Source organism: Schistocerca cancellata, chromosome 1 (assembly GCF_023864275.1).
Source record: "Schistocerca cancellata isolate TAMUIC-IGC-003103 chromosome 1, iqSchCanc2.1, whole genome shotgun sequence".
NCBI classification, from domain to species: Eukaryota; Metazoa; Arthropoda; class Insecta; order Orthoptera; family Acrididae; genus Schistocerca; species Schistocerca cancellata.
Window position 1 is genome coordinate 514874409 of NC_064626.1, and position 23667 is coordinate 514898075.

Below are 23667 nucleotides of genomic sequence, written 5' to 3' on the forward strand. Positions count from 1 at the left end.
GTAGTGAATCTCAGACTGTGGGTAATCAGAACAGAAGAGAATCAAAGCATTTGAGATGTGGTGCTACAGAAGACTAAATTTCCTTTACTTTATGTCTATGGTCACAAATTTTTTGTCATCTGATTACCGGTTTCAGCCTATAATGACCACCTTCACATCTGTCCTGATGACTCTTGCATATGCTATTGTTTATGTTGTGGTCGGCAGGAGAGCCAACACCGTGTTACTAGAGGAGGCCGAAAGGCATGCGTTTTAGCTCACGCAGGCTGGCGTGAGGTCTGGAACAGGACAAGGAAATTAGAATTTAGAAAAAAACGTACATAGCTGGTGGAATACTTAACTTTAATCCATTAATGGTGAATGTCGCTCTTGACGGTACATGATTCACACTATCAATAGTAACTGGTAATGGCGCCTTGCTAGGTCATAGCAAATGACGTAGCTGAAGGCTATGCTAAGTGTCTCGGCAAATGAGAACGTAAGTAGGCAGTGAACCATAGCTAGCAAAGTCGGCTGTACAACTGGGGCGAGTGCTAGGAAGTCTCTCTAGACCTTCCGTGTGGCGGCGCTCGGTCTGCAATCACTGATAGTGGCGACACGCGGGCCCGACGTATACTAACGGACCGCAGCTGATTTAAAGGCTACCACTTAGCAAGTGTGGTGTCTGGCGGTGACACCACATTTTATATATATTTGACGATGCTGGTGCTAATTTTGTGTTTAATATTTGATGATGCCACTATGAATGCAGTACATTAGGACATGATTATGTAGAACAGATCTGAAGATGGTCATTATAGACCAGAACCGGTAGTCTGATAACAAAAATTTGTGACCATAGACCTAAAGTAAAGGAAATTTATTCTATATTTGGGTCACTGTTTTATTCATGACCATGTTGCAGCTTGTGCTACAGAAGACAGAGTCATTGGTGACATCTTTGTGATGTGGGCTGAGGGTGAGGACACCCTACCCACATCCCTCCAAGAACTCAACATCTTCTCCCCAATTCACTTCACCTGGTCTTCCTCAACCTAACAATGTCAATGTCAATGTTGGCCTATACCTCAAGGATGGCTGCAACAGTTCCTCCATCTATATCAAACCTACCAAGCACCAGCAACACCTCCACTTCAAAAACTGCCATCCATTCCATACCAAGAAGTGCCTTTCATACAGCCTAGCCACCCATGGTCATCCCATCTGTGGTGATGAGCAGTTCCTTGCCCAATATACAAACTGTCTCACTGAGACCTTCATGGACTGAAATCACCCTCCCAACCTCATACAGAAACAAATCTTGTGTGCCTTGTCTCTCCATTCACATATTGCTTTTCACATGCCCACTGCCTGGTCACAAAGGAGCACTCCCCTCATAACTTGGTACCACCCAATACTGAAGCAATTGAGTCACATTTTCTGCCAGGATTTCAACCACCTCTCATTGTGGCCTGAAATTAGTATTGTACCCATTATCCTTCCCACTCCTTCCACAGTGGTATTCTGCCATCCATTTAATCTATGCAATATCCTTGTTTATCCCTTATGTACTCTTTACTCACTATCCTTCTCACCCCTTCCACAGTGGTATTCTGCCACCTGTTTAACCTATGCAGTATCCTTGTTTGTCCCTTCTGTACTCTTGCTCCCAACCCCTTGTCTCATGGCTCATATCCCCGCAAGATGCCTAGATGCAGTACCTATCCCACACATCCTCCCATCACTACGACCACCACCACCTACTCCAGTCTGGGCACAGACATCTTCTATCCCATCAGAGGCAGGGCTACCTGTGAAAGCAGTGCTGTGATCTACAAACTAAGCTGCAACCACAGTGCTGCTTTCTGTGTGGGCATGACAACCAACAATCTGTCTGTCCATATGAATGGCCACCAACAAACGGTGGCCAGGAGACAGTTGGACCACCCAGTTGCTGAACATGCTGCCCAGCACAATGTGCTTCACTTCAGTGGATCCTCCCTACCAACACCAGCTCTTTTTGAAATGTACAGGTAGAAATTTTCCCTGCAATATATCCCATGTCCCCATAACCATCCTGGCCTCAACCCCACTAACCCTGTCCTCCTCCGCCTGCCTATCCCCTTCTCTGCTCTTCCTCCAGCACTACACAACCTTCTATTCTACCAACACACTAGTTCTTTTTCTTCTCTACTTGTGCAACATCAAATACCACATAGTAAAATATAGGTAGTCATAAGCAGAACACAATATCTTTTTCTTAAAGTAAACAATTTTAACTCATTTACTGAAAAAGATCCAAAGCCCACCTCAACTTAATATGGTGATCTTAAGCATCAACTGATAATAAAGATATGAATGCAGGAGAGAGTTTTACAAATAGCAGGGAATATTGTAATATTGCTTTTTTCTCAAGATTACAGCAGCATACTGAATCAATGGTTGTAAATCCTTAAATCACATGTGGGTTTGATCCCAAAAACTCAGGTACTACACTGGAATAGGTCACACAAGACTTACCTGTGGGTGCCTTTATACTTGGAGTGCATTTTTCCACAATTATTCAATAACTCAAAATAATCAATTTGCCCTTCTTGAAACTGATTTTATATGTAGTCACACTTGACATTAGTTTTCAGTGTGATACATGGGTATTTACTAATTACGATTATATCCAATATCATACCATCAATATTGCATTGAAAAGCAACTGAAAGTTTCATCCTGTTTGCGCATATTATCTCCTCTTTGAAGCCAGAGGCAATGTTTCACACATCTTCCTTCACCCACATTCATTATAAGTATTGTTGTTGTTGGGTCATCAGTCCTGAGACTGGTTTCATATGGCTCTCCATGCTACTCTATCCTGTGCAACCTTCTTCATCTCCCAGTACTTACTGCAACCTACATCCTTCTGAATCTGTTTAGTGTATTCATCTCTTGGTCTCCCTCTACGATTTTTACCCTCCACGCTGCCCTCCAGTGCTAAATTTGTAATCCCTTGATGCCTCAGAACATGTCCTACCAACCGGTCCCTTCTTCTTGTCAAGTTGTGCCACAAACTCCTCTTCTCCCCAATTATATTCAATACCTCCTCATTAGTTATGTGATCTATCCATCTAATCTTCAGCATTCTTCTGTAGCACCACATTTCGGAAGCTTCTATTCTCTTCTTGTCCAAACTATTTATCGTTCATATTTCACTTCCATACATGGCTACACTCCATACAAATACTTCCAGAAACGACTTCCTGACATTTAAATCAATACTCAATGTTAACAAATTTCTCTTCTTCAGAAACACTTTCCTTGCCATTGCCAGTCTACATTTTATATCCTCTCTGCTTCGACCATCATCAGTTATTTTGCTCCCCAAATAGCAAAACTCCTTTACTACTTTAAGTGTCTCATTTCCTAATCTAATTCCCTCAGCATCATCCGCCTTAATTCGGCTACATTCCATTATCCTCGTTTTGCCTTTGTTGATGTTCATATTATATCCTCCTTTCAAGACACTGTCCATTCTGTTCAGCCGCTCTTCCAAGTCCTTTGCTGTCTCTGACAGAATTACAATGTCATCGGCGAACCTCAAAGTTTTTATTTCTTCTCCATAGATTTTAATACCTACTCCAAATTTTTCTTTTGTTTCCTTTACTGCTTGCTCAATTTACAGATTGAATAACATCAGGAAGAGGCTACAACCCTGTCTCACTCCCTTCCCAACTACTGCTTCCCTTTCATGCCCCTTGACTCTTATAACTGCCATCTGGTTTCTGTACAAATTGTAAATAGTCTTTCGCTCCCTGTATTTTACCCCTGCCACCTTCAGAATTTCAAAGAGAGTATTCTAGTCAACATTGTCAAAAGCTTTCTCTAAGTCTACAAATGCTAGAAACAAAGGTTTGTCTTTCCTTAATCTTTCTTCTAAGATAAGCCGTAGAGTCAGTATTGACTCACGTGTTCCAATATTTCTATGGAATGCAAACTGATCTTCCCCGAGGTTGGCTTCTACCAGTTTTTCCATTCGTCTGTAAAGAATTCATGTTAGTATTTTGCATCTGTGACTTATTAAACTGATAGTTCGGTAATTTTCACATCTGTCAACGCCTGCTTTCTTTGGGATTGGAATTATTATATTCTTCTTGAAGTCTGAGGGTATTTCACCTGTCTCATACATCTTGCTCACCAGATGGTAGAGTTTTGTCAGGACTGGCTCTCCCAAGGCCATCAGTAGTTCTAATGGAATGTTGTCTACTCTGGGGACTTGTTTCAACTCAGGTCTTTCAGTGCTCTGTCAAACTCTTCACGCAGTATCGTATCTCCCATTTCATCTTCATCTACATCCTCTTCCATTTCCATAATATTGTCCTCAAGTACATCGTGCTTCTATAGACCCTCTATATACTCCTTCCACCTTTCTGCTTTCCCTTCTATGCTTAGAACTGGGTTTCCATCTGAGGTCTTGAAATTCATACAAGTGGCCCTCGTTTCTCCAAAGGTCTCTTTAATTTTATGTAAGTCATTCTAAATTACCTTACAGTCACTCAATGAGGCTGGTTTCCTTTACACAAGTAGTTTGACAGAAAACTAGCAGAATGCACAGTAAAGAGGCCATAGAGTCATATCGCAAGAAAGAACTGAAACCCTTAGCTATGGGTAGGAGCATATAGAGGACCTGTGGCTCCAATTTAGAAGTGTTGTTGACCAATAATTGGATAGATATGCACCTAGGAGATCAGTTCATGATGTGAAGGACCCTACATGCTATATATTCTCTGTAAAGAAACAGTGACTTCTGCTAAGAACATTACATCTATACTCTTCAAGCTATCTTCTAGTGTGTGGCAGAGAAGGGTACTTTGTGTACTACTATCACTTCCCCTCTATTCTGTTTACTTTTAAAGCCTTTTTGTGAATTTTATGTAGGAGGAAGCAATATATGAGTTGACTCTTCTAGGAAGAAACACTCTCGGAATTTTAACAGTAAACCATGCAGTGATGCAGTATGGCTCTCTTGTAGCCTCTGCCATTACTGTTGAATGAGCATCTCCAAGATGCTTTTGCACTTACTGTATGAATCTGTGCAAAACGTGCTGCTCTTCTTTGGATCTTCTCTATTCTTCCTATTAATCCTATCTGATGTGGCTCTCAGACTGATCAGCAATATTTAAGTATTGGACAAATGACAGTTTTGTAAGCTGCTTCATTCCCGGCTGTGGATTGTTCCGGTGAATCTCAGTCTGGCTTCTGCCTTACCTGCAGTTAGTTTTATGTGGCCATTCCACTTTGAAAAACTACTTAAAAATTCACACAGATCTTTAATGGATGTGACTGCTGCCATTGTTTCTTGTGCAACCAAGTAATAATTGGGCTTCCTGCTTTTTATATGCAAAATATTACATTTCTTTATTGTGAGGGTCAGTCAGCAATCCCAGCACCAGGTATTGACCCTCTTCAGGTCTTTTGTATTGCACTGCAGTTTTATAGCATTGTGAAATCAGATGTAAAGCAAAGCATAGGAGTATACAAAAAAAGATACCAGTTGAAATGTGTTTGGGTTTCAGGACAATGTGTGATGCCTTAAATGATTCTTTAGTAAAATCTTATCAAAAGAGGTCTCACAAAACCTAAAGATATTCTGGTCAAATGTAAAGGCTGCCAGTGGAGCAAAAGCTGTATCTAGACACTTTTTATGACTGAGTTAGTCCCTCTCTTAAACATAATGTATGACATACAGATCCCCCAACCAAAAATCCTTGCCCAGTAGGTGGAAGAAAATGGTCAAATTCTTCTATAAGAATGCTGTCATCCAATGTGATCAACATCCGTCTCCTGTAAAATCTTATAATATATTCTGAGCTCAAACACAATGAGGTATCTCAGACAGAATCGCCTCCCCTATGTCAACCAGCATTGGTTCCAAAAACATTGGTCATGTAAAACTTAACTCTTACTTGGCGTTTTGAAAGTCAAAGATGAGAGTAATCAATTAGATGAAGTAATACTTGACTTCTGAAAAGCATTTAATTGAGTACAAAACCAACACTTATCAAAAAATATGGTCTTGTTGGGCGTCAAATGAGATTTGTGGGGTTGAGTGTTTCTCAGTAGGGAGAATGCAGGATATTATCTTGGCTGAGAGAGTCATTTACTGATTTGGGAGTAACTTCAGCCAGATGTTAGAAAGTATGGAGCTGTCCTTGTTGTATATTAATGACCTGGCAGGCGCTGTGGACAGTAATCTCAGACTTTTTGCTGATGATGCAGTTATCAATAAGTAAGTACTGTCCAAAAAAAATGCACAAATATTTAGTCTGATCCAGCTAAGTTTTCAATGTGGTGCAAAGTTTAGTAACTGGCTTCACATATTCAGAAATTAAAAACTGTATACTTCACAAAATGCAAAATCATAATTTCTTGTAAACACAATATCAGTGAGTCAATCTATTCAGTTAATACCCAGATGCTACCATTTTTGGGTACCTGAAATATGTTGATCATTGACAGAGTTGTGGATAAAGCATGTGGTAGACCGTGGTTCATCGGTAGGATACTTTTATTATCAGTCAGTAAAGGAGACTGGTTACAAAACAACTGTGTGACGTATCCGACAATAATGCTCACATGTGTGATGATCACACCAAATAGGAGTAAGAGGCTCTACTGTGGGAGAGTGTCATAAAGATTTGGAAAATTAGGAGCTATTTCAAACTTGAAGATATCAGTTTCCTGTGAAAACAAAACCAGTATTGAGTGATGAATCTAGGAATATATTACATCCCATTATATTTCACTCCCCTACATACCATAAAGACAAGATTGTAATAATTACTGCATGCACAGAGACATTTAAGAAATCAGTCTCCTTGGATTTCATACATGAATGGAAGTGAAAACCCTAATATGTGGTACAACCTTAGGCATCCTCAGGCATGGATTCTACATTGGTTTGGAGAGTATGGATGTAGATTAAGTGTTTTTATCATAGATGCAGATTAAATGTTATTATCAGTTATTGTTGTTAATAGTTTTTGTGGTCTCCAGTAGAAAGAGTAGTTTTGTGCAACACTCCACAGTAGTCCATGTTGTGCTGGCCTCTTCATCTCTGTATAACTGCTGCAATCTCAAATGTCATATTAACTGATCCATTCTTCTATTCAGGTTGTGCAATAAATTTGTATTCTTCTCAGTGTGATTCAGTAAGTCCTCATGAGATATTCACTCCACCCATCTAACCTTTGACGTTCTTGTTTTCCATCTCATTCCCAAAACTTATATTCTATTCTTGTCTGAGCTGTTAATTGACCACCTTTATCTTGCTTACGAGGCTGCACTCCAGACAAATGCCTTGAGAAAAGCCTCCCTAACACTTAAATTTGTATTAGATGTTAACAAATTTCACTTTTTGAGAAATGTTCTTGCTTATGAGTCTGAATTTTATACCCTCTCTACTTTGGCCATCAGCAGTTAGTTTGCCGCCAAACAGCAAAACTCATCTACTAAATTCAGTATCTCATTTTCTAATCTACTTTTCTCAGCATAACCTGATTTAATTCGGCATTCTATCACCATGTTTTACTATTGTTGATGCTCATATTATAACCTCTTTTCAAAACATTATACGTTCCATTCAACTGATCTGCAGATTTCTTTCCTGCTCCTGACAGAATTATTATTTCATCATCAAACCTCAAAATTTATATTTCTTCTCTATGAACTGTAATTCCCTTTCCAAGTTTCTTCTTGGATGTCATTGCTCGCTCAGTGTATATATTGAATAACATTGGGAATAGGCCACAATCATGGCTCACTCTCTTCTCAATTGCCGCTTCCATTTCAAATAAAAAAGTGAAATCAAAACATTTTTCAGCCATCTAAAATTTCCAATTGTTATTTTATTTGAGCTGCCAGTTTCAGTGCTACATTACACCATCTTTGGCTCCCTGACTGATGTGTAAGAAGATTCCATCTCTGGTCCTGTCAAAACAGGGGCCAGCATTCAGTGACTGATATTCATAGATTTCTACTTTACACAGTGATCCCTTCAATCATCATTTGCTGACTATTCATGTCCTTTGCCTCTTAGTAACTGCCATCTGGTTTCTGAATACGTTGCAATTAATCTTTTTCTCCTTGTGTTTTTATCCCTACTACCTGTACATTTTCAAAGAGTGTATCCCGGTTAATATTGTCAAAGCTTTCTCTAAAGTTATAAATGTTACAAATCTAGGTTTTCCATTATTTAGTCTATCTGCTAAGCTACATCAAAAGGTCATTAGTGCCTCATGTGTACCTACATTTCTCTGGAACACAAAATGATCTTCCACAAGGTCGACTTCCACCAATTTTTTTTTTTTTTTTTTTTTTTTTTTTTTTTTTTTTTTTTTTTCCAATATTCAGCAAATAATTTGTGTCAGCATTTTGCAGTTGTGACTTACCAAACTGATCGTCTGGTGATATTCACATCTTTCAGCACTTGCCTCCTTCAGCATGGGAATTATTACATTCTTCTTGATCCTCTGTTACCTTCACTATTTCATCTCTCAAGGCCACCCACCCATCTTCTATTGTACGAGGGCTGTTCAATAAAGAACGATCATAATTTTTTATGGTCATAATTTCTTGTGCAAAAATTTAATCTTATGATATTCTGTTAGCTTAATATGAAACAAACACACCATATTAGTTTCATTGTTGGGACTCCTGATTCCCACCTGTAAGAGGCAAGGCAAGGTCAGACATGTTCAGTATCAACTACTGTTGCAATGGAGGTAATACGTGAGGAACAATATGTGGCTTTGAAATTCTGCTTTGGTCTCAACAAATCTTCAGCTAAGGCCTATACAATTTTACAGGAGGCCTATGGAGAGTCTGTTCTTCCCTACAGCACAGCTTGAAGGTGGTTTAAAATGTTTAACGAAGGGAGACAATCAATTTCGAAGGAAGGTGGACCCGATGCTCCAGTTACTGCTCTTATGGAAGAAAACATCAACATTGCTGCTGTCATTGTGAGAGAGGATCGACAAATTCTCTTAAGATCACTTTCTGAAACACTGAACATTTCACTGGGTGCCACCCACATGTTGCTGACAGAAAAATTACACATGACATGTGTTTTTATGCAATGCGTTCCAGGACTGTCGGTTCCTGAACAGGACATTCGCAAGTAGGTCTGCATGCAGCTAAAGTTGATGTTAGAGGAAGATCAAGAGTTTCTTTCAAATGTAATCACTGCTGATGAAACTTGGCGACATCATTTTGATCCTGAGAGCAAACAGCAAAGCTCAGTGTGGAAATCTCCTTCATCACCAACCCCCAAAAGAGCAAAAGTGGTTGCTTCTGCTGGGAAAGTTATGGTCATCTCATTCTTTGATGTTCATGGAATATGTTGTACCTGCACACACATCAGTAACTGGACAATACTACAGAGATGTCCTGAAAACATTACAAGTCCATATCAGGTGCAAAAGATCACATTTCCACAAAGCAGGCTGGATGCTGCACCACAATAATGTGCGGCCGCATATTGCCAATGTTGCTGCTGAATATCTCGCAAAAATCAATGTGAAATGCATTCCTCACCCACCCTATAGTCCGGATTTAGCCCCATGTAACTTTTTCCTGCTCCCCAACATGAAGAAAGGCCTTCGTGGAAGGCATTATCAATATCAGAAGACTGTATTTGAAGACTGGCAGAAATGCTGGGACAAGTGCATCGCATTCATGGGAGACTACTTTGAGAACGGCCATCAAAATTATGAGGATGAGTAAAGGTATGTTGTCAAAGAAAAATTGTGATCATTCTTTATTGAACAGCCCTCATATTTCTTTCCCCTGGTTCAGTCAATCAATACCTAATGCTCCTTTTGATACTCTCAACAACTAGCGGACTGTTAATTTATTCAGATCACATCTCCTTAGTTGCTTACTTTTCTACTATTTCTTCAGTTTTAACCTGCAGTTCGTAACCAATAACTTATCATCAGAGTCTACATCTGTGCTTGGAAATGTCATAATTTCTGCCCTACTATTATTCAGGTTGATTCTGGAGGAATGTTACATAATTTGTGAGGTGATTCTACATGTAAAAATATACCATAAAAGTCATATGAACATCTGTCCGATTTTCGATCATTGCAGAAATGGAGTGTATTAAAGACTGCACACATCCGTAAATGATTATGAAGAAAAATGTGAACATTACTTACTGAAGTACTGTGTAGATACTGTTGTGAATGGAATAATGGTTGGACAGATGACTGATTAATTCTATAAGAGGTGTTCAAAAATTTCCCCTACCCATCTTGATGGATTTGTCAATAGGTTGGAAGGTGTGTTGTGCTGCACATCAAACATCATCTTAGTATTTAATGCACGTAACAGCATCAGTGACATGAGCAACAAGTTCTTCACATGTATCCACCTTCATAGCATACATATCCCTCTTTAACCAGCCCCATAAACAGAAGCCTAATGGGGTTAAATCATGTGATATAGCTGGCCAGTTAATGGATCTGCCATGGCCACTGTAGACGAAATGTGTTATTCAGATACTGGGATACTTGTCTGTTACAGCGAGTCAATGATCCATCATGTTGCAGGTACATTTGCCTTTTGCTCTAAATCCACATCTTCCAAAAGCATAGGTAGGTCCTCTACCAGGTAATGTGCTTATGCTGTACCTGTCATGCAATTTGGCAGGAACACAGGCCCTATCACCAAACAGTCAGTCGTACCACACCAGATGTTCACTGAGAACCTAACTTAGGATCTTGTTTCCCTTGTGTCATGTGGTTTCTCCATTGCCCATATATGAGGATTGCAGGTGTTGAGCATACCATCACATGTAAATGTAGCCTCATCTGTAAATAAAGTGTATTGCCTCATGACTGCTCACTGATCCAATCCATTATTGCACAATGGATATGCCTGCAGCTGTTGCCTCTGTGTGATATCACAGTGCTGCAGTCTGTTGGAGAATCCCCACACCTCTTTTAGGATGGATCAGTTGTCTGCTTCATCATTATTCTGTCCATCACAGCACCTATACACCATTTTGGTAAGTAATATTCACACTTGTATTCATATCCATTCATGGATATGTGTAGTCTTCAACCCGCTCCATTTCTATAATGATCAAACATTGAACATTTGTTCATAGGACATCTGCAGTTTATTTTCAAATGGTAGCAGCACCTCACAAATTATATGACATTCCTCCTGAAACACCCTATATAATTTATCTGAAACTGCCTCATATCCCCAGGTCTCTTTCATGTATACAGATTCCTTTCATTATCCTTAACCCTAGTCATAGTAATGAGTCTGTCCTAACTTCCTTTCCTTCAGTCCACATTATCTTCCCATTTCCCTTCTCTCCCTTTTCCTATTATGTAATTCCAGTTCTCCATCACAGTTGTTTTCATCTTCTTTAACTACCTCATTTTTTTTATCTTATCATACGTTCTTTCAATCTCTTTGGTGCTAGAAGGTAAGTAAACTAGTACTGCTATGATGGATGTTGACTTTATGTTTATTTTGGCTATGATAATATATTCATTATGCTGTTCATAGTAGTCCACCCACATTCCTGGTTTCTTATTAATTATTATCAGTACTCCTGCATTACCTTTTTTTAAATTTTTTCTTGATAACTCAGTACTCACCTTATCAGAGGTCTTGTTCTTCCCTGCAACCTCACCTCACTAATTCCCACTACATCAAGTTTCAAACTATGTATAACACTCTTCAAATACATCAACATACTTACCCATTTATAAGATCCAACATTCCATGCTCTGAATCATGGAACACCAGATTTGCTTTTTCCTGATGACAATTGTAATTTTTTCGTTGCTTTCAATGTTTGCAGTACCATTGTAACCGAAACTTCTGAAAAAGCTGCTGCCTCTCTGTTATCAGTCTTTTTAATAAATTTATATGTGTTACTTGGATACTTATTATGTGTTTAATGTTTGCAGTAATGAACATCCAGCTCTGTTGAGCATGACAGGAGTCTATAAGGGGTGATCAAAAAGTTTCTGTTCGAAGGCCATACAATACAGAATCCATATACCAATCAGACAAAATTTCCACGTGCATTGAGGCAACCACCCTGTCAACACACCAGTTTGAGGATACCCGTTTGATAAAACACCATGTCCTGTTGCATGAAGAAGTCTGTAACTGCCTGCTGCACATCTTCATCTGACAGGAATCATTGACCCTTTAGGGCCTATTTTAAGGGACCAAAGGCATGATAATCACATGGTGTGTGTGTCCAAGTGTCTCTCACTCCAGTTGGAGTAACTTCTGTGGTGCGATGTTTGCGATATGGGGATGTGCTTTTACATGAAGCAGCAGCACCTAATATTGCAGTTGGTTTTTGACAGGTGTGCTGCCCCATCCACATTCTTCATTCTCCAATGGATGTCTGCCATTGTTTGTCCTTCAGCAACCAAGAAAAAATAATGGTACAGTGGTCCTGTTTGGACACATTTGGTAATAACATTGCCATAGTTCACATTTATCCATTTAATAATTTAACTGGTTATAATAGAAGGAAACATTCCACGTAGGAAAAATATACCTTATATCTAAAAAGAAAGGTGATGAGACTTACCAAACAAAAGCGCTGGCAGGTCGATATTCATAATAATTTAATTGAATAGATAAAAAAATCTACTCACCAAGCAGTAGCAGAACACACATGCAAAAGAATGTTGTAATTAGGCAAGCTTTTGGAGCCAGCAGCTCCTTCTTCAGGCAGAACGGTTGAAGGGGAAGGAAGAGGGATGAAGGAAAAAACTGGTAAGGTAAAGAAAAGAGGTAGATTTTTGGAAAGTCACCCAGAACTGCAGGTCAGGGGAGACATACCACACGAGATGAGAAGGAAAGACTGATTGTAAGGGACTGCATCAGATGACATTTGAAAACCTGATATCTTAAAGGTGGAAGACAGGGTAATATGCAAGATAGAGATTACTGCTTAAATGTCATGCATGGTTTCATAAGAGTGAAAAGCTAAGGGCATTGTGCATAACAGAGGTGGGGGGGGGGGGGTCAGTGAAAAGTAGATGGGTAAGACAATGAAAGATGTAGAAAACTATAACAGAGTAGAGAAAACAGTAGTTAATGTGGAAATACTGAAACAGAAGGAATTAAAATAAATTAAGGCCAAGTGGGTGGCGAGAACCAAGGACATGTTGTAGTGCTAGTTCCCACCTGCGGAGTTCTGAGAAACTGGTGTCTAGGGGAAGAATCTAGATGGCACGTGTGGTGAAACATTAGCCAAGCTCTCGATTGTCCTGTTGTAGAGCAACAGGATATTGTGTGTTGCCAGTATACACCCTCTGCTTATGCCCATTGATCCTAATTGATAATTTAGTGGTAGTCATGCTGATGTAAGGTGCTGAACAGTATTTAATAATGGCTGGCATATGACGTGTGTTGTTTCACAGGTGGCTCTCTCTTTGATACTATGTTTTTCCAGTTACTGGGTTGCTATAGATGGTGGTAGGAGGGTGCATAGGGCAAGTCTTGCAGTAGGGATAGTCACATCTAGGTGTGGTCAGAAAAATTTCAGACAGAATTAATCTCATTTTAGGGGATGATTTTAGAAGTTCATAGACCTGTCGAAATTGGTGATTAATACATTCCAGACCAGGATAATATTGAGTCACCAGTGGTGTGCTCCAAAGTTGTTTTTTTTTTGGATGGACCAGCAGTGCCAGGGTCACATTTTAAAAGGTCAGCCTCGCCATGACTCCATATGGTAATGATGTCATCAATGTATCTAAATCAAACGAGGGGCTAAAGGCTTATGGTTCCCAGGAACACCCCCTCCAAGTAATCCATGAAAAAGTTGGCATAGAAAGAAGCCATCCTAGTTCCCATGGCTGTACCCCTGATTTGTTTGTATGTTTGCCCCTCAAAAGTGAAGCAGTTGTTGGTAAGTATGAAGTTGATTAAGCTGAGTAGGAAGAATGCCATAGGTTTAGAATCAGGTGTCACTGACTGAGGAAATGTTCAGCAGCAGACAGATCAAGTACATGGGACATGCTGGTATAGAGGGAGGTGGCATCAATGTCAACAAGCAAGGTGTTTGGTGGGAGTGAGATGGGCACAGATTTCACACAATGTAGGAAATGATTGGTATCTTTGATATAGGAGGGGAGTCTTCGTACTGAGGGTTGCAGGTGCTTATCAACTAAGGCAGGTGCTTACCATCTAAGGCAGGTAAATGTTTGGTAATCCATAGTAAAAAGACTCCTCTCCTATATCAAAGATACCAACCATTTCGTATATTGTCTGAAATCTGTGCCCATCCCACACCCACTACACACCTTGCTTGTCACCATTGATGTAAAAAGCATTGCTAACTCAGAAAGCCTCTCAGCTTTGGTGCTAACTGAAATAATGTAAGCCAACTCTAGGCCTGTAACACATACTCTCCTCATCCCCCCCCCCCCCCTGCTCTCTCTCTCTCTCTCTCTCTCTCTCTCTCTCTCTCTCTCACACACACACACACACACACACACACAGAAACACTGTTCACATTAAATCAAATGAATGTGCTGATCATGCAATAGTTTTAGCTCAATCTGCCCTATGTTGTTCGTCAAAGCCAGCTTAACTGTTTCTCATTTCAACACTGAAATGTGCTGATGCAGCACTCTGGAACCACAAGTCGCTGCACGCAGAAAGCAGTACTGTGTCCAGTTGTTCTGTAAGTGCAGAAACTGAGCACACACTGGCTCTATTGTCCCACAAGAAATGTCAATCAGTTCCAGCCCAAATGTTGATGGAAAACCTTTTTTGCTGGGGTCTAAATAAATACAATCTTCAGAGTTTATCCAATGATCAGTTGTTGTTAGCACACAGGACAGTCTTGTATTGGGAAGGAAATTGGAGGGTTATGGTTTAACATCCTACTGACAGCACTGGAGACTGAAAGCACAAGCTTGAACTGGAAGAGATTGGGAAGGTAATAGACTGTATTCCAGCATGTGCTTTAAGCAATGCAGGTAAACCACAGAAAACGTTTTCTGGATGGCAATATAAGGATTTGAACTCATTTCTCTCAAATTTGAGAGCAGTGTCTTAACAACTATGGCACCTTGCTTGGTGTCTGATAATGGAAGTTCCCCTCAAACTTTCACATAAATCTTCTTATTGATGCCTAAGTTGCCTCTAAACACTATCTCCCCATCTCTCTATAGCCCCTTTTGTCCATTAGGTGCAACTGTAAGCATTTTCCAAATGTTTATATTAAAATATAGGTTAGCAAGTTAATTAGAGGTGTGTTTGCTCAGAATTTAGTGGACAACAAATTAAAACTAGTATTACTACTCAATTTATGCATGCCATATTTGAAATGATGTTATTTTATTTACTTATGCTGTGGCTATATGCTGTGACAATCATAAAATGCCTCTTATTCTTTTTAAATATTTCTTTTTGTATTGAGTAGACATTAAATCATGATTCTGGAACCCTACCTCTTTCCTAATAGTTTTGATATGTTTGTTGCTAAAAGAACTAAATATTTATATTGCATGTGACCTGTTCGTCTAGTGAGAGAATTCATTTGGTATTGTTGTTCTTGACTATTTGTTGTTGCTATTATTAGTGAATATACTGTTGTCCCAGTCATAAATATACCACCTATTACTGTCATATGACTGGGGTACTTCCTTGTTGCACACCTGCATCATGTGGCTGATGAAACATGCAGTTACTAATTTATGCTCACCTTGATTGACTGTTTGTGACCAAACAAGTCATTAGATCAATTTCTAAGTGCGATCATTCTCATAAATAAATATTTCGTCTCCCCCATTAACTCTTTGATTCACAATGACATGAAAAAAATATAATTTTAAAATTTTTCATGGAAGCAATCACTTTTATTACTGTAAGCTATGAATACAAGAATACATTGGCAAAAAGTAAACAACCAATGGTTTCGAGGAGGTGATTTCACTCTGAAGCCACTAGAACAACGTTTCCAACCATCCACCATTTCATGTGTTACATTTGAAAGCAAATTCATTTTTTTCCTGGGCACAATCCTACACCTCAAAACTTCGATGAACTGATAATTCTTAACACAAATTACAATTGTAAATAACAAGCAAAAGTGGGCCTAGAATTTAACAAGTTTAGTATCAAAACTACATACTGCCCAAATGCTTTCATTTTAGAAGCCAATCATAAAAGCAGTAGTCAAAACGCAAATTTAATTGCAATAACATTAGACATATTTAATTTCACTATCAGTGGTATCCTCCCTTTAAAAAATAATAATAATAAATAAATAAAACTGCAGGACACAATCACCTAGTATTCCATAGCACAATCTCCACATTGTTCGTGGCTTTGAACACTATAAATGACTGCCACAACATGCTACATTCATAGAAGTACTTCAGTGTACTCTGTCTCGCAACAGCATCAGTGGTTTCATGCTAAAGGCACTGGCACTTAAATAAAAATAATAATAGTAATAACAATAACGAAATGCAGGTTTCAGGCAGAACCCATTGATGCCCAAATGGTTAAATGCATTCATTCATGTGCTGCAAGAACACTGATAAGCACGACATTGAGTGCCCTGAAATCAATTTCATCATCATCAACTGTTACCTGAAATTATTTTGCTCAGAAAATCTTGTAAAGCCTTTAATAAACCAGATTTATAACCTCCAAAGAGCGTTTCAAAAATTTCAATGTTCCCAGATGAAAGGAATGCACTGGCAAAGGGCAAAAACTGAAGCATAGTTAACACAACTAAAAGATAAACTTATAACTGGACCATAGTGAACATCTTAATTCTTACAATTACAAAAATCCGTCTTACACTATTGCAGTCATATAACAAGTTGCCACAATGCAAGATGTTTACAATTTCTGCGTGGTTTCTGGAACCCTTTCTACAATAGAAAGTGGAATTTTTTTTCTTATTGTTTTACCCAACTACCTACAAATGGAGACAAAAAAAACTAGAATTCAGGTGGATAATGTAGCACCTCATTTACTTCCTACACAGTGGTATTATTTATTACTGAACATGTTGTTTTAACAACAATGCTATTTTGCTCTTCTAACTGAAACAGAGCTAGGTATGTCAATATTCAACTGTTTTCTTTTTAAACTTTCCAGAGCCAAACTTGCCTCAAGTTGTGGAACTGCTTCATGTGCCACTTCAGACCATCTACAGATCATGCCAGTACCAGCCTCCAGCTACAAATGGTCAAGACATTTCTGCATAGCCTCCAGCTGTAGCATATGTATTTCTTCTTCTACTTGTATAAAAACTGGAGATGTTAGATGAAAGAGAAGTAGTATTTTGCAAAATAAAATCACTTAACGAGTTTTACAAATATCTTGCTTATGTTATTAATCTGTATGATTTTGTACATCATAATAGAAAATGTATTTTATGTACAAAACCAATTATCAGTATTAGGGATGTTTTAGAACATTGGGAGACTTTATTTTTCTGGTGTTCATTGTTCAGAATTATCATTGTTCATATTATTATAATCTTTACATTTATTGCATTATGTGGAAAATATGGGGAGCATCTTTTGTACAGTAGCTATTTAACTAAAAGAACAAGAGGAGCAAGTGCAGGAAAAGATTAGTGCAAATAATTGATTGTGAGATGTAATACGTATGTGACACAAAAGTGTCTCACAACATGTAACAGCCTTAAAAGTTAATCAACTTCATTTCATGGGTAAGATTAGAGAAAAGTAGTTAACCTAGTGTCCAAGAAATTATTAAGTTATGTGGCATTAATAACATCTGGTGTGAAGCTCAAAATTTGATACCTTGAATGACCAAGCTTGTTTTATTTTTGAGATTAAGAGATGTTGTTTTTATAGTGCACAAATAATATAGAACTAAATATAAGAAACCTTCATAGTTTTTCACATTTCATGTGATGGTAAACAAGATAATAATGTAATGTGAACTTCTATTAGTATATGGAGTTTAATGCAAAAGGATGGAAGATCAGGGACAAAATCTCTATCATCTAGGTGATAGAATGCATATCGGCCTTTCTGTTCTATGTTTGTATGGTGAAGGAGAAAGGTGTTTATTTTTGTGTATGTGGTTTTAGATGAATTCCTCATTGGACCATAAAAATAGCTGTTCTCATTAATTTTATGAACAATTATGAAACTGTAATCATGTCTGATAAATCAGTATTAATGGCCAAATAAACAGAGGGGACAATAATATTAATTTTAGTTTATGTGCAAAGTATTATGATGTTTTGTTGTTATTGTAAGTTATGAGTAGGATTAAGTCAGAAAGTTATATCAAAAAAGCGTACAGTCACTGTCCAATATAATACTTTCATTAAATGTCTCCTCTACTGTTATTGTACAGTGTTTTGTAGGCCTAAAAAGTACTAGCGGTGCTCTTACTTGATGTTTAAAACTGATGAGTTCTTCATGTGAAGATGATATAAAACTTGTATTCTTGTTCATGTGTCTGCCATTTTACACATCCCTATGATGGTTCTCATATGTTTGTGAGAGTTTCTACTGTCAGTCAAAAAATCATAAAGTCAGTTTTAATAACTCTCCAAGACCAACATGAATTTTTGATGGTGTTGTGCACTACATGTATACTGTACATTTGCTGAGAACTTTAACAGATTTATATGTAATGTATGCAAACAAAGATATGTAAATTAACTCATTTGAACGGGCACAGGCAGAGTCTTCTTATTTATCAAAAATTATTCCACTGATGCTTCTAATAGAACTGCTGCCACACAACTGATCATATGTAATGTTAAATAGTTCGTGAGGACAAATTGAAATTTGTGGCGTGGCAGAGAGATGGAGTTATGCAATTAAATTTGCTTTTTATTATGCTGATATACAACAAAATATGTCAAGTTTATATTCATAAGGTTTTGTTTGTATGACTTTTCAGAGTATTTAGTTATTAATATCCCTTTCAGATAGACAAACTAAAATACTGCATGGTCATACTTTTTTCTTCGTTTTGGATGGTGTATTTACAACAGAAATCCATCCAAATTTGGTGAATATTTATAAGGAGGTTGCACCTTCATTTCAGCAGCTAAGAAATGGGTTGCTATCTTCAAACACAATTGTGTTACTCTTGAAGGTGATTTGTATGACTTAGGAAAAAGCTGATGCCATAGATGTATCAGAGAAAACAGTGTAACAGATTCTACGCCAAGAATTAACTGTGAAAAAGCTTTATGTAGTAGAGGTGTTGCAATCAGAGGAATGTATGGAAGCTGGTGGTCTTGCACAAAAAATGACAAATTTGTATTGATGTGCCAGAAAGACTATGGCCATTATTTTCTGGGATTCAAAAATAATCCTCTTATTATTATGTGAGGGCCTAAATAATAATTGGTGAACACTAAAAACTCTTTGGGACTAATTAAAGGAAGAAGTCTCAGAGAAGAAACCAGCACTGCAAAAAGGAGAGAGAAAATCTCCTTTCTTCAGGACAATGCAAATTTCGTTAAATGGTTTTGGCACTGCGAAAACTGTGGGATTTGTTGGAAAATTAATACTACTCACTAACCTCTTCCATATATTCCCACATTAAAAAATACTTATTGTTAGAAAACTTTTTGAGAGCTAGGCCTATAAAGATTCTATAGCAGTGAATATTGACATTTTACAAATCTAGCAGAATCACACTGCAGTGATGAAATCTATTCAGTAGACAAATGTTGGAACAAAATACATTGATTTAACATGGCAGTATGTCACCCTCTTGTACACACATTTTGTCATTTTCATGGAATGTTGCTATACACTGTATGACATGAACTATTTTTGCACTGTAAAATCACTGATTTACTGCAGATTCTATAACTTTTATGAGCTGTTTCAACTCTTCTATTTCATTTTACAAAATTTGACTTATTAAATGGTTTTGTGTACTCCCATGAGAAGTATTGAGTAAATGAAATGGCATTTTGTGTGCACTCCATGTTCTTTGTGAAATGTAACAAATAATACAAAGCAGCTTTTCAGTTTACAACTTATAATTGGATAAAGTCCCACAAGAGGATTTATTATTTTGTTGTTAAATCATAGACATATATTTATGTTAAAAGAAGTCATTGTTCTGCGGAAGCTTCTTTGACATGCCCTATGAGATACGCTGAAAATTTGGTCAAAATTGGCTAATAGTAGGAAATAAAATATAATACATAAATACAGCCCCTGCAGAATGGCACCTCCTTTAACCTGTTTCTCAGGATTGTGGACCCCCAACTGAAAGGAAATTACAGTATATATTTTATAAATGGATAGATAAAAAAAATCTCACTACCCAGCGGTAGGGGAACACACACACAAAACGGTTGAACTTTTACAAGCTTTCGGAGCCAGTGGCTCCTTCTTCTGGCACGAGAGTTGAAGTGGAAGGAAGAGGGATAAAGGAAAAGGACTGGAAAGATTTAGGGAAAGTTGTCCAGAACCCCAGATCAGGGGAGACTTACTGTCTGGTAAGTCTCCCCTGACCTGGGGTTCTGGGTGACTTTTTTGAACTACACCCCTTTCCCTAAACTTCTCCAGTCCTTTCCATTCACTGCTCTTCCTTCCCCTTCAACTGTTTTGTCAGAAAAAGGAGCCTCTGGCTCCGAAAGCTTGTAAAAGTTAAACACTTTTGGGTGTGTGTGGGGTATAACATGTGACAGTGCATATCTTGAAAAACAATAAATTTTTATACCAACAACTACTAAGAAAATGAATGTGCCAGGAATGAAATGTTTCAAATTATTTTTCTTTATCTGAATGCCAGCACTTATTTTTGTCACATGGAGATAAGTGACATGTAGCCAGACTGTATAACACACTTTATAAATTTTTTTTAGCTTTTCTTGCAGTTTGTGAAAAACTATAATTTATGGCGTAATCACAGTCACAAAGTTCCCATTTATTTACTGTGCATGAGACTTTCTGAATTTTTATAGAAGTTTTTTTTCTGTATGGCATATCTCTTTTTTTCAGAGACTCAGAAAGCCAGCCACATCCAGTGACTGCGCTATTGAAGAATTTTTATGTTATTAGCCAAAACAGACTTCAAAATGTCACGTATGCAGTTATTTTCCTATCATTTTCATGTCATCAAGTTTATCTTGAAACATAGTTGTATGGTGAGGATGTAGTGTGTGCTGGTCCACACAAATTGTTGATAGAACTTTGCAGGCTGTTTATTAGGAACATACCTCTGTTTTGTGTAGATCACTGACACATTGGTTTATTTTATTACATTTCAGTATGTAAAATCTTATTTGAAAGAAAGGTAATTGTGTCTTTTCAGTTGAGTATTTCTGCAGAATTCCTCATCCTCTTCATTAATTGACTTTCCCAAACACCTGATGAAGATGGTGAATATTTCATTGAAAACGTGTACAAAAATCTTACAAGAAATCTGCAATATGAAAGCTCTCCATTAACATAGCTGATAAATACAAAAATCCAGACAGCCAAATGTCATGTTGTCTAGTCTGGTAACTAAACCAAGTGGGTAGGTGCAATTGTTAAGGCATTGGACTTGCAGTCATGACGAGTGAGGATGGTACAACTGACATTCTTTTCCCACAGTTGTCCATTCCAAGTTTGAGTTAAAGATTTCATCAGTTAGGGATGTTAAAGTCTAATCCCCCTTCTTTCTGGTAATGAAGTTACGTCTTGTTTGGAATATCTACTATATTATGAAAAGGATAGGTTGGTATCCACTGGAAAGACGATACGTTGAGTTGCAGACAGGCACGACAGACTATTACACTTTGAGATTTTGGCCAAAGCCATCTTCATAAAACTAAACACACACACATTCACTGAAGCAAGCACACCTTGTGCACACATGACTGCTATCTCTGTCCAGAATCTGCTAAATCTGTTTCTAGCTAGAGTGACAGGAGATAGCAGTCAAGTGTGTGTGAGGTATGCTTGCCTGTGTGAATGTGTGTGTGTTTTATTTTCTGAAGAACATTCTGGCTGAAAACTCACTGTCAATTTTTATCTTGACATACAGTTTCATGTTAAAAAAAGATGGTACTACTTACTGTTAATGTGTCCACCTGAAATTTGAGGTTTTTTTGTCTACTTCAGTTATATTTTTCGCACTCTTGTGCATAGAAATCTTACCTAAACACAGGAAATGTGTCACATTAATCGTACACCATGCTAATCATAAATCCTGCAATAAAACACAGTAACATAATTTGTTGTTTCCATTGTGAATCTAAACAGAGGCTATTCAGTAATAATTTAGTACATAAGCAATGCCAGATGAATTGATGTGTTGTTTACAAATTCACAAAAGATTTATTATTTTAAGCTGTTTATGACTTGTATATCTGTTACATCTGGAAATGAAACAATGTTTAGTTATTCTCTGAATCTAATGATACTCAAGTCCAGGATTAAAAGTAGTGCAGCGCCACATAAACATTTGGCTGTATTAGAAATTTTCCTATTTACAGCACACTGTTAAGCTGTAGGAAGTTATGTATGGACAGTGGCTTTTAGAAAACTTCAAGAAGTAAATTATGTAGATTAAGCATTTTATATCAAGCTTTAGCAGGCTATCATAAATGCAATATCTGAACAGCTGATTTCAGTGCATGTTTTAAATTCAGTGGTGGGTATTTCATAACCCAGCAGAGCAGAGATTTTGTATCAACAATCAACAAATTCCTAATTAATGCATTGTTTTTCACACGAAGTTCAGGACCTGTTGTGACAAAGATTGAATATGTGTAAATGGTACATATTTGTAAAGAGAGGGCGATTTTATTTTGAGTTGTGAATAAGTTGTTCATTTTTGTCCTCATCTAGTTACCCATAACCTTTAACTTGATTACAATATACTTTTTAGATTGTATTAAAAATTAAACCAAGTTTTTCAGAAGGAATGAACGCATACCAACTAATAAAGTATTAGTTATTCTGATGTAATACTAAAAACTTAAGCATTTATGCATGAAAGGATTACAATGACTTTAAGAAATTAGGATTTGTGGAAGCATCATTTAAATAAACAGATTTTTCTGTAGTTTCTAAGATGCAGTAAAATCCTTAAACACAAATGTACACAAAGCTTTGTAACGGAGTGTTTTCTCCCCTTATTACATGTTTGAAACAGGCAGTTGTGTTGTCAGCGCAATGAGGTCCCAATGTTGTCACATGACTACCACATCAAATAAGTGCCTCATAATTATTCAGCTAGTGTGTTCCAAAAAAAAAGAAAGAAAATAGTGTACGGGAAGTTCTGGTTGAGAATTATGAATTATTTAGGATTAAAGGGGATGACTCACCAAAAGGCAGAAGTACTCTATCATCAATAGATACACAAACTAAAGGTACAGAGCTTGTCTAGCTTTCAGAACGTACTTCCTTTTTCAAGCTTTTGGGAAAAACATGCACACAAACACACACACAAGCATGTTCTCTCACATTCATGTGCCTGTCTCCCTATGCTGTGTTCATTTGACTACCAGCTCTTTCCTGGCACACAGTGGGTGTTTTGGGGTGAGGTAGTGGTGTGGAGTGGGATGGGTGGAGCGGGGTGAGGGATGGAGAGGTGGGAGGCAGGGAGTGGATTGGGGGGAAGCACCTAGCAGTTTGTAGGAGAGTGGGGAGCTTTCTGTGTACTAGCTAGGAG

The 23667-nt window shown here is 37.8% G+C and overlaps 1 protein-coding gene across 6 annotated transcripts in view; it reads left to right on the forward strand.

Annotated features, from left to right (window-relative positions):
- Window positions 1–23288, forward strand: part of LOC126178436 (uncharacterized) — a 290068-nt gene extending 266780 nt beyond the window's left edge. For 4 of the 6 annotated variants that reach the window (XR_007536368.1, XM_049924532.1, XM_049924531.1 and 1 more), the window contains one exon: window positions 17143–23288. Coding sequence is in view for 3 of the 6 variants with exons in the window: in XM_049924532.1 (XP_049780489.1) it covers window positions 17143–17252 (110 nt within the window). In the remaining 3 variants the exon portion in view is untranslated. The remainder of the gene's footprint in view (window positions 1–17142) is intronic. The other 2 variants (XM_049924535.1, XM_049924533.1) reach the window with 2 other exon arrangements.
- Window positions 23289–23667: the final 379 nt, after the last annotated feature.